The sequence below is a fragment of the Scleropages formosus genome, chromosome 22 (assembly GCF_900964775.1).
Source record: "Scleropages formosus chromosome 22, fSclFor1.1, whole genome shotgun sequence".
NCBI classification, from domain to species: Eukaryota; Metazoa; Chordata; class Actinopteri; order Osteoglossiformes; family Osteoglossidae; genus Scleropages; species Scleropages formosus.
In genome coordinates this window covers 12,622,278-12,636,821 of record NC_041827.1, presented here as the reverse complement: position 1 = coordinate 12,636,821, position 14,544 = coordinate 12,622,278, and the positions used below count along the sequence as shown (strand labels likewise).

Genomic DNA, 14,544 nt, shown 5'->3' with positions numbered 1-14,544 from the left:
CTGTGGGGCAGAGGTGGCCTCACAGGCAGGAGAATGCAAAGAGGACATCACGACTTTATTAAAACAGCTCTGAACAAATATAAACTCAGGTACAAAACAGGCAACATCAACAGAAAAATGGCAAATGCAATCCCATAAACATCCCTGGACTTCCTCTTCCAGGAAGCCCTGCAGCACCTTGCCAACACTAACCAAAAGCTTCCCACAGGCTGCCAGCCAGTTGCCTTAATAAGTCCCTGCCGATGAGGTTTCAGTTGAGAGCAGCTGGTCATCAATTACCTGGCAAGACATAGATGAGGTGTGAGTAGCTGTTAGTCATTCACTTCCATGCATTGCGTACGCTCTCCGGGCACCTTACGGTTGTTGTAGCAGGTACAAGCAAAGTATAGTTACACAAGTACAGCTTCTCTCTTTGGATAGGTAAAGGAGTTAAATTATCGGTACAGGCAGTCCCTGGATTCCGAACAAGTTCCGTTCATAAATCTGTCTTTAAGTCCGATTTGTGCGTAAGTCGGAAGAGTTAGGTACAGTTCACGTCAGTTAGTCAAATGTTTGTATAGTATATCGTATACCGACTATGCATAAGAAACATAAAAGAAACACTTCTGGATACACTAAAACATCTTTATTATAACAGTACGGTATTATTATTATTATTATTATTATATAATACAATGCAATGATGTAATGATAATAATGATAACAACAATAATAAATGTAAATTCAGTATTTATAACAGAGAGAGATATAGAAAGAGATAATAAATGTTACAGTATTTATAATAGAAAGGGGGGGAGGAAGTGGAGAGAGAGAGAATGTGTGTGTGTGTGTGTGTGTGTGTGTGTGTGTGTGTGTGTGGGTGGGTGTTTGTAGGTATAAAAAGCATTAAAGAAACTTCAGTGTTCGTTTTTCCAATGTTGGTTGGCGTTTCACCTTTTTCCGATCACTTTATTATTTTTCCACTTTAGTTTCAATCGTAATCATTTTCCTTTTCTTTGATGCATCACCATCACTTGCATCACACTTATGGTTTGGTGTCATGTTTAATTACATTTACATTTATTTGTTTACATTTACTTATTTAACAGAAGCTTTTCTCCAAAGCAACTTCCAGTGAACTGTATTTAGTGTTATAACCCCACACACCTTATTCACAAAGGTGACCTTAAGAGGATAAAACAAATAAAGCCAAATACAGTAACACATATGAGACACTTAACAGCGATGTGGTCCATGTCATACTGAGTGGGCACCACACTGAGATGTGTGTGTGTGTGTGTGTGTGTGTGTGTGGACCCAATCACGGGATCTTTATTATTGGTACACAAGGGAGCAGGTGAGATTCATGATAGGGGGACAGGCTTGGGTCGGTCGATGCACGAACATAAGTCTTGGGGAGAATCCGATGTTGTAGTCGAGGAGGCCATGCAGTGTCAGGAGCCGTGGACATCAGGAGCGAGAACGAGGGATTGAGGAGAACGAGGGACTTGGAAGGACAGGTCGGTTGTCATGGGTTCACTCGAAAGCGCTGGAGAAATGAGTTTCTCAAATGAGATTCCGCAACCAGGATGTGCAGGTGCGGCTTCTTTATATCCCGCTGCTCTGATTTCGGGCAGGCGCATGATTCTTAAGTGCAGTTAGTTTCTTTCCACCATACGAACCAATGTTCATCACGCTAGTAGCTACATTAAACTTTATCAGAATATCGATGATTCCTGATCACCTTCCTAGTAATAATTTTTTTCTAAACTGGGGGTGGTTCGTAACTACGGGTTGTACGTAAGTCGGACGTTTGTAAGCCGGGGGACTGCCTGTAATTTTATTTGCTGTGAACTATTTTCAGCAAAAGATTCCTTGGGCGCAGCTTCAGTTTTCTCCAGTATTTACAGGTACACAAATACAAAAAAGAGTAACTGGGGTTATACCTACACAAAGATGTGGAGCACATATAGTTAATTACATTCAGATCTGAAGTTATTCATCTCCTAAATGCTTTTCTCTCAAGTGGCTTGTGATTCTGAGGAGACAGTAAGTTCAGTGAGTTCACTCCACAACAGACCAGATCTTCAAATACAGACACCTAATTGACATAAGTACAGTTATTTATTTACACGATTCTGGTAACATTTATTACTGAATTAATTCCTAATACAGAAAAAGGGAGTAAGTAAATACAAAAGCAAGAGGAACTCGCTCGAGACGGAAGGAGATCCAAGTTAGTGTTTGAGTGGGTTTTGATACCCTTCATTTTGAGGCTTTTGAGGGTCTCCACAGTCTTGAGATGGAGGAATTTATCAATCTACATGGGTTGTAAGGTGAGATCATAGCCTTAACGGAATGCGAAACTGTTCCCCCTGTCAATTTGTACTGTGTGATCAGAGTCTTTAGCTTTAATTCACTGAAGTGCAATGTCATTCCATTCAGAGCAGTGAAGGTCAGAGCATCTATAGTGCTCCATGACAACCATAAAAATCTAGAAGATTCTCATGCTGATCGTTAGCTGTATGTATACAGCTGTGCCAAATGGGAGTCGTTTTTAGTGGTGGAATATTGTCTGAAGAGGTGCCTTTGAAGAGTGGAAAGGATGCAGATGGTCTGACCAAGGTGGAATATTTTTCCACCATTAAACGGACAGGATGGAAATGAGAGATTAATGACATATGTAGCACCTCAATTATCAAATCACATTTGACAGATATGTAGGTGGAAAATTAGAAAAGTCAAATATATATTTTTTGTTTGTTTAGATTCAGACAGTATTCATAGTACAGAGGGTCAGCTGACAGATCATCTTACCTTTATGAAGAAGCATGCTTGACTTGAACTGAGATAGAGTACAGGAAGATGAGGGTCAGTGAACCAACATGACAGATGAAATACTGAACACTTTTATGCAGGTCCACATGCTCTGTAAATGTGTCAGACAGATTCCTCCAATATAGGAAAGTTCAAATGAAAGATAACTTGGCACCACTCAGAAAGGCTAATGATTTTGAAACCTTGAAAATATAAAATCAACTGAAACTGACAGATGACAATGAAACATCGTTTCTAAACTTTACTCTTAGAATATCAAGTGCGATATCTGGGTAGACATTATGAGAGGTCTTCACGAAAGGTCACGAAATAGTTTGATCTCAGCAGGAGCAGGATTAATGGATCCTCCAGTACGTATCCTTATCACCTCCCATCGGCAGAGTCGTGCCCTTCTGAGCCCCCCGCTGCGGGCAGTTAAGTCGATGGGTTTAGCTAGCAGTGATCGGCTTCTGTAAAGGAGCCATGCTTCCGTTCCACCCACTGTGGTGCAGGATCTGTGGAAGGCAAGGAGAGGCGGTGTGAAATTGACTCATCATCCACGAATTGGGGGAGGTGTTTACAGGAAACGAATTGCTAAGCGCTCAACACCTCAGTAAAAACCTGTCAATTTTTTCATTAGTCTTTCTGCGATTAGATTACTGGTTGAGGTTGCATGGTCATCAGTTCTACACATATGACTTTAACATTTTAAAATCACATAAGACTAGTGGAATGATACCCAGATTGCTCCAGGTTTCGCAATACAATGACATTCATTTCACTACTACTACATACTAGAGCTGCACACAAACCTGCAATAATAAAAGAGGTTGTTGTAATAGAAAATGGGCAATTATAATCCACATATCACAGAATGACCTTTAACAGTAGTGGTGCTGGCGTGCAACTTGTGCATGTGCTCAGTTTGACGGTAAGGCTGCCAACAGAGCAGAACTTTTAAAGGCCACTGTGTTCAGAATAAATCTAACAGCTTTAATGCATAGTCTTACTTGACTGAACAAACACAGCAATAATGAGAACAGGCTTTCTCAAAAGCGCCTTTGCAGCCATTTCTGTCTCCCTGCAATTATGTTAGATATATAGATGCCATAATGTTCAGGCTTAGAATGACTTGCATAATTCATTTTACAGCCTTTGTTCAGATTAAATGGCTGAACTCATACTGGTCTTTTTTCTTCCAATTGATTGTACTCCACAGCTTCCTTTTCTGTCACATTGTCTTGAAAAAACAACAGACACCACATTAGTAATAATGAAAAACGCACCAATTGAAGCTGAGTCAATAATTAAGGGCATAGTCTGTCAGTGTCCCCCAGAGTTGGGCAAATGATTCATAAAGGTGAGCAGCCTGAGGTCATGGGACTGAGCAGCTGTTCATCCTACTCTGAAAATTCCTGTTCCATGCTGCCTTCTCGAGAGTGGGTTATAAATGTGCATCACGTGGCTGAGGGTGAAACTTGCTGCTTCTCTCCGCCCACTCGTATGCTGGTGCAGCGCTGGGAGGATGGTGATGGCATGCAGGGAGGTGGGGTGGAGGGTGGAGAGAGAGCTCATCGAGCTCAGATGTGCTGCGGGTCTCACTGAGCCAGTACAGTGGCAGCCCTTGTTTGTCGATGCAAGTGATGTGTCTGTTTATGGAGGGGATTAGGATGAGAGGAGACACAAAACAATTACTAATGAGCAAATAACATCACGGATAGGTTGCATTATACAGCCAAATGCTGCAGAAATCTGTACAAGAACCAGTTGAATGCCGGTATGTCATTGTTGCAGCTGATGGTGAGGAGAGTGAGATGTGCATGTCTCCAATCCATAGTTTAATTGCCTTACAGAGCTTTTTTAATTTTATTTTTTTAAGGGGCTTCATATCTTGGCAAGGAGTTTTTCCCCTTTACTAAATGTGGCACATTCCCTTAAGCAAATTGAAACGAGTTCTTAGGTTGAAGCCAGTCACATTCGTTGATTTCCCTGAATGCGCAGCAGTCAGCATGAGTCATGTTCTCTTGGTAAAGAATTTGCATGCTGGTAATTATGACCAGACCCCCTCCCGATCTATAAAAGATGAGGTAGGCAGCCCACTAACACACGTGATGTGAGAGGCAGCTGAGCCATGAGTGTGTTAAAGCTGATGCTGAGACATTTCTTTCCCAGCAGGATGACACTGAACTTGGTATTTTATGATGTTTCTGAGATCTAAAGCAGCTTCAGGGATGGATGGAGATGGCAATAGACAGAGATAGTACAAGTCATCTTTCATGAAAATTCTTCAGTGCTCTGCTGTAGTGGATTTTTCTTTTTTCTTCTCATCTGAAGAACTTACAGGACATAATTTACAGATCTTAAAAATTTAATATCCTCGGTAATGATGACATTGTTGTTGGCACTGGTGTTCTGATGTGGGTACATCTGTTGCTCAAAATGTGAAATTTAGACCCACAGTGCGTTTTAACTTGCACAGTGTCTTAGCTTCAATCCTCGCACCCACCTTTCCCAAAATAAACAAATCCTAAAGATGTACTGAATTGACAAATCCTCTGCTGCATGGAGGTTTATGTTTATGGACAAGAACTGGGCTGTGTGTGCAATCAGATAACAGAAACAGTGTAAGAGAAGAGTGAGATATGGCACAATATTGACAAAATTTGCCCAGTAGTTTAGATGCAGTTGGGTTTGGAAAAGGATGCCAGTGAGTGTTTGAAACTGGCTAGGTCAGTGTTTGTGCTTCACGGTAGTTAGAGAGCCTTTGGGGTGTCAGGTCATTGCGCATTGCTTTGTAAAACAGAGGCAGACACAGTAAAGATGTAAATGCACACAAACTGAGGCACGAGGCCACTGAGTCCAGGTCGAGTTCAGGGTTTTCACTCACAGTACTTTGAGTTGTCTCAAATGAGCTTTTCTATGATGGACTAAAGGTTCCTGGAGCTACCGAACTCTGTGTAGGGCAAGGCCAGCTGAATCAGCCCCACAGCTTATCGCTGTACTACTGCGAGCTGTCTGGACTTTTAAAATCTGCCCTTATCATTGCCACCGTCCCACTTTTCATCCTAAGTGTAGTAATTTGGGGTGGCAGGAGTGGTTAGCGGTGACCCCTCAGAGCTTTAGGGATGTGGGTTTGAATCCTGCCCAGACTCTGTCTGTGTAGTGTTTATGCATGTTCCCCATGTGTCGTTGGGCTCGGGTTTCCTTGCACAATTCACGGAACAGGTTGGATGATTGTGAGTCTGAATTGCCCTTTTGCTGAGCGTGAATGGAGTGTGAATGCCCTGAGATGCGCTGGCATCCCATCAAGGTTGTGCTCTTTTTTGGCACTGTGCATTTCAGGATTGGATTTGAATTGCTGTGTCTGTTTGGAAAAAGGTTTGAGGAATAATGAATGAATGAACGAACGAATGAACGGATGATCTAACGAGCAGCTGTAGCCGACAGCTTTAACTTTCATCTTCTGGAGGATACGAGCAATGAAAAATTTTAAAAAGCTGTTTCACCTTCCCCAAACGAAAGTAAAAGGCTTTAATTGCCTCTAATATGAAAGCTGTGTTTGAAGGATCCTAACAGGTAGTTTGTCTGACACAGAACTGGACTTTACACCAGGAGAAAAGCTCCACTCGCACTTTCAGTAAGGTGCTTAATCCAAGCTGCCATAGGAAAACTGTAAAATCATATCCTATGTGAGTCAGTGAAATCTGAAGACATAAAAATAGTCACATGCTTATTTTGTGTATGTAATATTGGTTATTTAAAAAAATGTTAAATTTCTAATGTTTGTGAAAAAAATCCCAAAGTGATGGAAACAGATCGTCCAATTTTAACACACTATTGTTACCAATAAACTAGAGCCACAAAACAGCCCCAGCTTTTCACTGGCTTCCCATTCTTGGTTTGAACTCCATTTATTGATGTATTTAGAAATAAATACAGGAAATGCAGTCATCGCTAATGTACTTTATAATGATAAAGTGATGGTTAAGCATTCATTAATTGGACAACAGAAGCTCCAGACTGACATAAAACTAGACCTTTAGGCTGAATTTATACCATCTTCAGCTGACCTCCAGACTTAGTAGAGCCTACTGAAAGTATCTTATAACTGTCTACTCTCTTTGTAGAGCTTGGGAGTCTGCTGGAAGATGTCCTTTTCATTAATGGTCCGAGATACAGGGCAAGGCGGGTAGGCCAGTGAGTTTGTGCTCCCCTTCTAATCAGCTTGTGTGTTGGCTGACCCCAGAGAACCCAGCAGCACTGAAAATAAAAGACCTTTGGGTACTTCAGAGGAGCCACCTTTGACTCAAAGATCATCTGATCTCCAAAGGCAAGCTTCTCTGGAGCATCCCCCAGAGGTCCGCAGAGGGGGTTGGGAGGGATGAGCACATTACCCCTCCCCACCTTGACAAACTGCCGTCACTTGCACCTAATCAAAGCGAGGAAATCAAAGTATTTATACTGGATGGGGACCTTGGTAGTGTTTTGAGCACCATACTTGGTGCAACACTGAACTAAACTCACTAACATTACCATGTTAACATGTTCGTGGTCAAATTACTTGAACTTATTTGCCTTGAGGAATATAAATGTGCAAGCTGGAACTTTGAAACCCTGAGAGACTGAGAGAGCCTGAGTTCTTTAGGTATAGAGCATATTTAATATTTACTGTACGACAGTACAGCGTATCCTTGATTTTGGAGCGAGCATCAAGCTGTGTTTTTTCTTGTGTTATGCAAAACTCTTGATAGTCTATCACTTGGGTTGTTATTAACAAATGTGTTAAATTGTTTGCTACTTAAACTTGAGTGGTTTTCATTTAAAAACAAAATTCAGTTTTCATAAATTTTAGTGATGTGTAACAATGTAAACACAAGCAATTATTACTTAAAAACATGGAATGACAAGCAGAAAATATTTTTCCCTTTTCTGAGATCATGTTTGAATTATCATTCCGCTCTGAAAGGCTGTAAAAATTGTTAACCATCACATGCTTTTACCTGGTTTTTAATGGCTTTGGTTTTTTAATCCAGCAAAGCCTCTTGAAAGTGAAGCAACAGTCCTTCCCAGTATTAGTTTCTCTAGGTGAGTACAGTACATGTTGTTAAGATGCTGTACACACACATCGTAGAAACAGTCAATCATGCCTGGAGAAATTACCCACGCGTGAAGATGTTCTGCAGGTGCTTGCTCCTCTACAGTGTGCGAACAATATCAAGCCAATTTATGCCAGAGTGAATTTTGAAAGGTCAGCCTAGTCACATTTCCATCAGTTGGGTCCAATCAAATGCTCTGTTGAATATTAAACTCAGCCAGTTATGAATCCTTCAAAGTCGTCTCCCATGGACCTTGAACATGCCTCCTGCTGTCTTCTCACATTCCTAGACTCGCGGGAGAGATGGGGAATGTAACAAATTGATTTAAAACACCCTTGTTCATTGCACTCAGCCATGGAGTACCTCACGTACTGAGTTCTGGCAGCTCGTGCACATTTAACTTAAATATCAGGACAATTAAGTCATGTAGTTTTCCAGTCAGCTGATTTGTGCCGAGGGTGCAATGAAAGGACAAATTCACTTTTCTTAGACAACTTTTTGTGAGTTTCCTCACTTTCTTACATAAAAGCAAATTCGCTTGTTTTTTTTTCTTTTCCTTCATGAGATGGTATAAACCGAAAATGGAACTAATGCCTGAGCTGTACGTGTGTTGTGTATTTGTACAGCATTTTTGAGCACTGTGCCTGGAAGAAGCAAGGTTTTCTCCATTTCGTACATTTTATTTGGAATGTTTTTTACACCCTAGTAAGGTAAGCAGGACATGTTACTACCTTTCTGTAGATACACTGCTGAGTGGCCCCATGCTGTACTTTTCTGCTCTTATACAATGTGTTGTCCCCATCTGACCTGGAGTGTTTGCTCTTAAATCCTGTGATTTAATTCACAACACCTGAGTCGAGGTGCCGGTCTGCTGTAGACTGTCAGCAAGGAAGAGAGCGAAAACACAGTGCTCGGTGACAGAGCAATAGAAAACAGGGCCGTGGATACCAATGAGGACACCATTTATTGCGATGTTCCGGTATTGTAGTGTAGTTCTTCTGTGCTAGTCATGACTTGAGTTGCCAGAAGAAGGTGCTGGATCTATGTGCTAAAATATGGCACAGCCTGTGTAACAACCATCAGCTGTATTCATACTAATGCCTTTTGTTAGTTAGTGAAACATTTCGGGTATTAGTGATGACGCCGGAAAAGTTCTCCGTCTGAAAGATACCTGTTTGCATACTTTTTTTATCCTCTTTTTCCCTTTCCCTATTTTACTGTTATTTTCTCTTTTTATTTTGTCGTTTTATTCTTTGTTACTGTGGAACATGATGGCACAGCTGGAATTTGTAACAATATTGACTTTCAAGAGAATTCTATGTTTTATCACTTGAGGTCGTAAATCGAGAGGTAAGGCTTTCCTTTACAACTTAGCACTTTTTAGTACTTTTTTAAAACTTGTTTGCTTTACAGCTTATATTGTAGATTGAACAATACAAGTGAGTTGTAAGTTCAAATTCTCATAAAAAGCCTTTTTTTTCTTTTTTTTTTTTTTTACAAGGGAAGTCTGTATTTTCATAAAAATGGATCTGTTTGTGTTGTCAGTAATTATGGCGTTGTCCTGGCGTTACTACTCCAACTTAACATACAAAGCGTTTCTAATAGTTTTGGAGATTTTCATGTAGGGTAACTAATGTAACTAAATGATTTATTATACTTTAGCTGGCACTTTTCTTCAAAGCAACTAAGAGTGTTAAGCTACTTACACTGATTTACTCATTTATACAGCTGGGTAACTTTTAACTGGAGTAAGTTAGGGTAAGTACCTTGCTTGAAGGTACTATAGCTGGAAGCAGGATTTAAACCTGCAACCTTTGGGTCCAAAGGCAGCAGCTCTAACCACTTTGCTCCCAGCTGCCACGTTTCCTTTCTTTATATGGAAAACTCTTATTTCTCCTATATTACTTTATCAGTCAAGTCACTAATGAGACATTTTCTTGAATTGCCTTGAATTGTTGAATGCCGAGTGAAGTATAACGAAGACTGGCAATGTGCACCCTATGCTAGATAAACTGAAAATTACACCAAAGTACACTGAAAACAGCAAGCTTTGAATGCTAATGCTTATCACACTAATACCTAATAATTGCTCACAATTTACACAATAATAATTCATGCCAAGGATTTACCTTCCAAGACTTCTACATATTGTTATGCAACTGGACTCATGGGCCATCCACAATGTACCATTTTCAAATAAGAATTTTGTAAAGCCTGAATATTTTCATGCCTGGTAAAACAGGATTGTGATTGTCTTAGAATACCTCAGAGCTGGTACATAAACTTGGAAAGATTTGGAACCCTTTCAGGTCTCATTTTATACTTGTGTACTGTTCTGTCTTTTCTGTTAATCTTCAAGGGTGATTGGTAGGCTAGCTGGGCCAATTTGAACTGCAGTCCAAATTTCTCAATCCCATTGCTCAAACGATGCTGTACAGTATATGACCTTCAAGCACTTGGTTGATGGGCGACCTGGATATACAGGGGTCGTTACTGAATTTTGTTTCCATGGAACTGTGTTTTTTTTTTTTTTGGACCTTGTTACCAGCAGAGTCTGTCCTGTCTTTGTGCTGAAGAAGAAAGCTGCTTGCAATAGGGCCTGAGGGCCGTTGTTAGCAAGATGAGGCAATCTCAACTGATGTGTTTCGTTAGTGACCCGGATGAACGTCCGCCTTGGGCCAAGCAGCATGATGTCTGTGCAGCCCAACAATTAGCGTGAGGATGCCATGTATTGTTGATATGGAGCTCAGCCATTTAAAAGAGTGTGCTGTGGTGCCTTCACTACTGTTTCTTTTTTCTTTCTTCCCTCTTTCTGCAGAAGCACAAAGTGGACCTCTTCTACAAGCTGCGTCACGTGATGAATGAGCTGATCGACCTGCGGCGGCAGATGCTCTCTGGTCACTTGACGCAGGATCAGATCCGTGACGTCAAAAGGCACATCACCGTCCGGTTGGACTGGGGCAACGAGTGAGTCCCTCTCAGCTGCCACTTTATGTCTTATGCTTCGTTTATCCATGAATGTTGTAAACACCCTATTCTACATCACATATAACATTCGTCCTGATAGCTCAAACACACAAATCTCTGTATCGTTGTAGAGAGCAAGTCTCAGTCAGGCTTAATCTGGACCCTGCAGGATGATGCACTCAGAAACCTGACATGTGGTTTCATCATCTAGATTCATTCTTCTTTCCTCTGTGTTCCCCCATCTGTTTTCTGTTCATTATTCCCTTCTTGCGCCGCTCTTGACATATTGGAGTTTAACACACATTTACATTTATTCGTTTACCTCATTTACGGTGTTAAGGTTACAGTTATTACAAGCTGGCAATTAATTTATCCATTTTACACTGGTGGGTAATTTTTACTGGAGTAATTTAGGGTAAGTACTTCGCTCAAGGGCACGATCGCTGGAGGTGGGGATGAAACCTACAACCTTTGGAGCCAAAGGCGGTAGCTCTAACCAATACATTACCAGCTGACCCTGCACTTTCTTGAACATCAGCAAGATTGAGTTAAACAGTTCTCAGCTGAGGGGGGTGTGCGGTGGTACAGCAGGTTTGCCCAGGGCCTGCTCTCCGGTGGGTCTGGGGTTCACGTCCCGCTTGGGGTGTCCTGTGACGGACTAGCGTCCCATCCTGGGTATGTCCCCTCCCCACCAGCCTTGCGCCCTGTGTTGCCAGGTTAGGCTCCGGTTTGCCGCGACGCCGCTTGGGACAAGAGGCTTTCAGTCAATGTGTGTGTCTGATCTCAGCTGACATTTTTTGTGACATTTGTCAGAATTCCTCCTTTTGCATCACTCACAGATTCAGGCCCAAGAAGTTCCTTTTCTGTTAGTGTTTGTGGGGATGGGCAATATGATTTAGGTCATCTGGGCCACACGACTGCCCAGTTCCAGTTGTCGGCCATACTTTTATCTCGAGGGGCAACATACAGTGCAAAGGTAGGAACTCTCCATGTTCTGTCTATCACCACTCCAAAGATAACCCTTCTTGCAGTATCCTTACAGGTGTCAACAGCACAGTAAGAGCAGCACAGTAAGTCTTTCTCTGTGCTCTTTAAACATGACATTTTTTAGTTTGTTGCCTGTCCTGCTTGTCATCGCCAGAAAGCTTGTGATTCAATGACTTCTGATTATACTGTACATATGATCAAAATGTCATATAGCACCAAAGAGTGCAAGCAGAAGGTACAGCATAAGTGAAAATCAGCATATTCCTGTGTAATGTCTGCATAATCCATGGATAATATCTGGTTACCAAAGTTCTAGGAGAGAAACACTTGACAGCGAGACAGAATTTGAAAGAAGCCATATTGTTGTTCCCCGAGTTGCAGATCCTTGTTGGCGTTCCTCATCCCATTGTAGCTCTACGAGCATATATGGAGGCTGCATCTCGCTCAATCCCCCCGGGGTATAGAGTGTAATTGCTGCTCAATTTCCCTGTCTTTTCCCTGGGTAATTACTAGTGCAACTCCCAGAGCGGGATTTTTCAGCTTTTCCTCTTCCTGTAAAGCAGTGTTTCTGAAAGAATGAGAACAAAAGAAATAAGCTCCTTCTCAGTGTCCTCTCTCTTTCTGTTGAGTGAATTCTTAAATTGGGGCTCATTAAATTTTTTCTACGTTGGCTAATTAGCCAACATAGACCGTGCAATACTGGAGATTGTTGATGCAGGCAAAAAAGTGGAAGAAACTGACAAAGGGGCGAACAGGGGAAAATGCTGCTTTCTGCACGAAGTGAATTAGAAACGTTGAAATGTCTGATGTCCTGAAGGAAGCGCAGGTCCCATGGACACAGAGTACATACAAATAGCCGGTAAGCTCTACTGGTACAGGAGCCTTTTTTCCGGCAGCAGCAGTGTGGCACAATCAAGATCTGCGCTCCTGTTTTTGACGCCTCGGGCATGAAGCAATCCAACGCCCATTAGAAATCCATCTGTTAAATGAATGACGGTACACATGCATATATATGACAAATTATTTTTATTTTAAATGCAGATACATACAGATCATGAAAAGGCGAAAACGAAACTTGAGTTTATAGATAAAGTAAGCTACTTTTATGTACTTATTTATGATAACACATATGTGAACATTATATAGGCACAGAATCCTTGAGTGACAGAAGAAAACTTATTTTTCACTGATGTTCATTAGGGGAATAAATAAGTATATAGCATTTACTACATATACTAATATAGTGTATTTAATAGAAAATGCTACCTATGAAGTTACATTGCGATGTGCTGCACCATACAATTTTTGCATAATACATAAAATGGCAGACCTTCAGTTCTCTTTTAAAAAAAGTGTTCCTTTATAATTAAGCAAGGTTTTTATTATTTTTTTCCAAGATTATTTTTAGATTTTCTTAGGAAAATTTGCCACCTTCAAACTTTGGTGGACTAGGCAATTGCCCAGGTTCACCTGATTACAAAACCAGCCTTGGTCAAAAAATCAGTGTGAAATAGGCCCCTCTTCTGAAGCAGTGATTATTTGGAAGCTGCAGTCTTTTTGAAACAGTTATGATTTTGTTTTCACTGTTTTCAAACAGTGAAAATTCAGACGCATTAATATTTATTATTCCATGAGCTGTCGTTAGCAGTGAATTTCTGAAACAGTGAAAGTTCTGAAGCCCCGATCTTTCTGATTCAGCTATTGTATGAAATGTTGATTGTTCCAAATGATCTTTCTGAAGTAGTGCCCTTATGCAGTCAGTTCCATCAATAGCGCAGGAGGATAATTAAGAGCTCTAAGCATCTGTCACTCAATTTGTTCTTGATGTGTGTTTCCAAGTGAGTGGCAGCAATTCCCATATGTAATGGAATTTGCTGCAGTCTACATTTTCAAGATTTTCCTGTTATAAAACCCTGAAAACCTCAGCAATCCTCATGCCATTCAGCACGGGAATAACACTGCTGTTTTGGGATAATATCAAGAAATCGTCCACTTCGTAGATAACTGAATACATCGGGACCTATATGAACAGAAAGTCATTCTGGCAACTTGATCCTGTAGAAATTTTGGCTACATTCAACATTCAATAAAGCAAATGTGGTGCAACAAATTAGACTGACTCAGTATTAACTGATGTTTCTTGTCCAGAAACACTTAGGTTGTGTGTTAGAAATTAATCGCTGGTTGCACTCAGGTTTTTAGTCAATGAAGGTGAGCCTCAACGATCTGTCTTGCCTGTAGTCAGCTATGGGATATGGACTGAATATCTGTTTAAAAGGTCTGTGTCTGCATCCCAGGATCCCGCAGGCTGTTTGTAAAGGTTATGAGACCTGATGCCTCTTGGCTTGGCAGATTGGCAGCCTGGTGTGTCATTTTATATGTGAACAAGGGAAGAATCATACACCAGAATAATAATGTTTTGGGATGTGATGCTTGCCCATTTCTGGTACTTGAACACCAGGGTTCCATCGTGGTTTAATTGGGTATAGCGCAGGTGCCTCACAGCTCCAGGGCTTTGGGTTCCAGTCTGGTTCTGGCTGGGTCTGTGTGGAGGTTCAATATTCTCCCTGTGTTTCTATGTTAGTTAGTTTTGCCTGTCACCCTGGGTGTGGTGGAGGCCTCCAGCGATGGTTTACGAAACATCATGTGTTTCTGTGGGCTTCCAGTAATTTTTTTAGCCTCCTGCTACAGTCCAGAG

At 41.2% G+C, this 14,544-nt stretch overlaps 1 protein-coding gene across 2 annotated transcripts in view; it reads left to right on the top strand.

The window, feature by feature from the left end:
• dock3 (dedicator of cytokinesis 3) overlaps nt 1-14,544 on the top strand; it is a 197,212-nt gene that overhangs the window by 116,454 nt on the left and 66,214 nt on the right. For both annotated transcript variants that reach the window (XM_018747099.2, XM_018747107.2), the window contains one exon: nt 10,711-10,859. In XM_018747099.2, the coding sequence (XP_018602615.1) occupies nt 10,711-10,859 (149 nt within the window). The remainder of the gene's footprint in view (nt 1-10,710; nt 10,860-14,544) is intronic.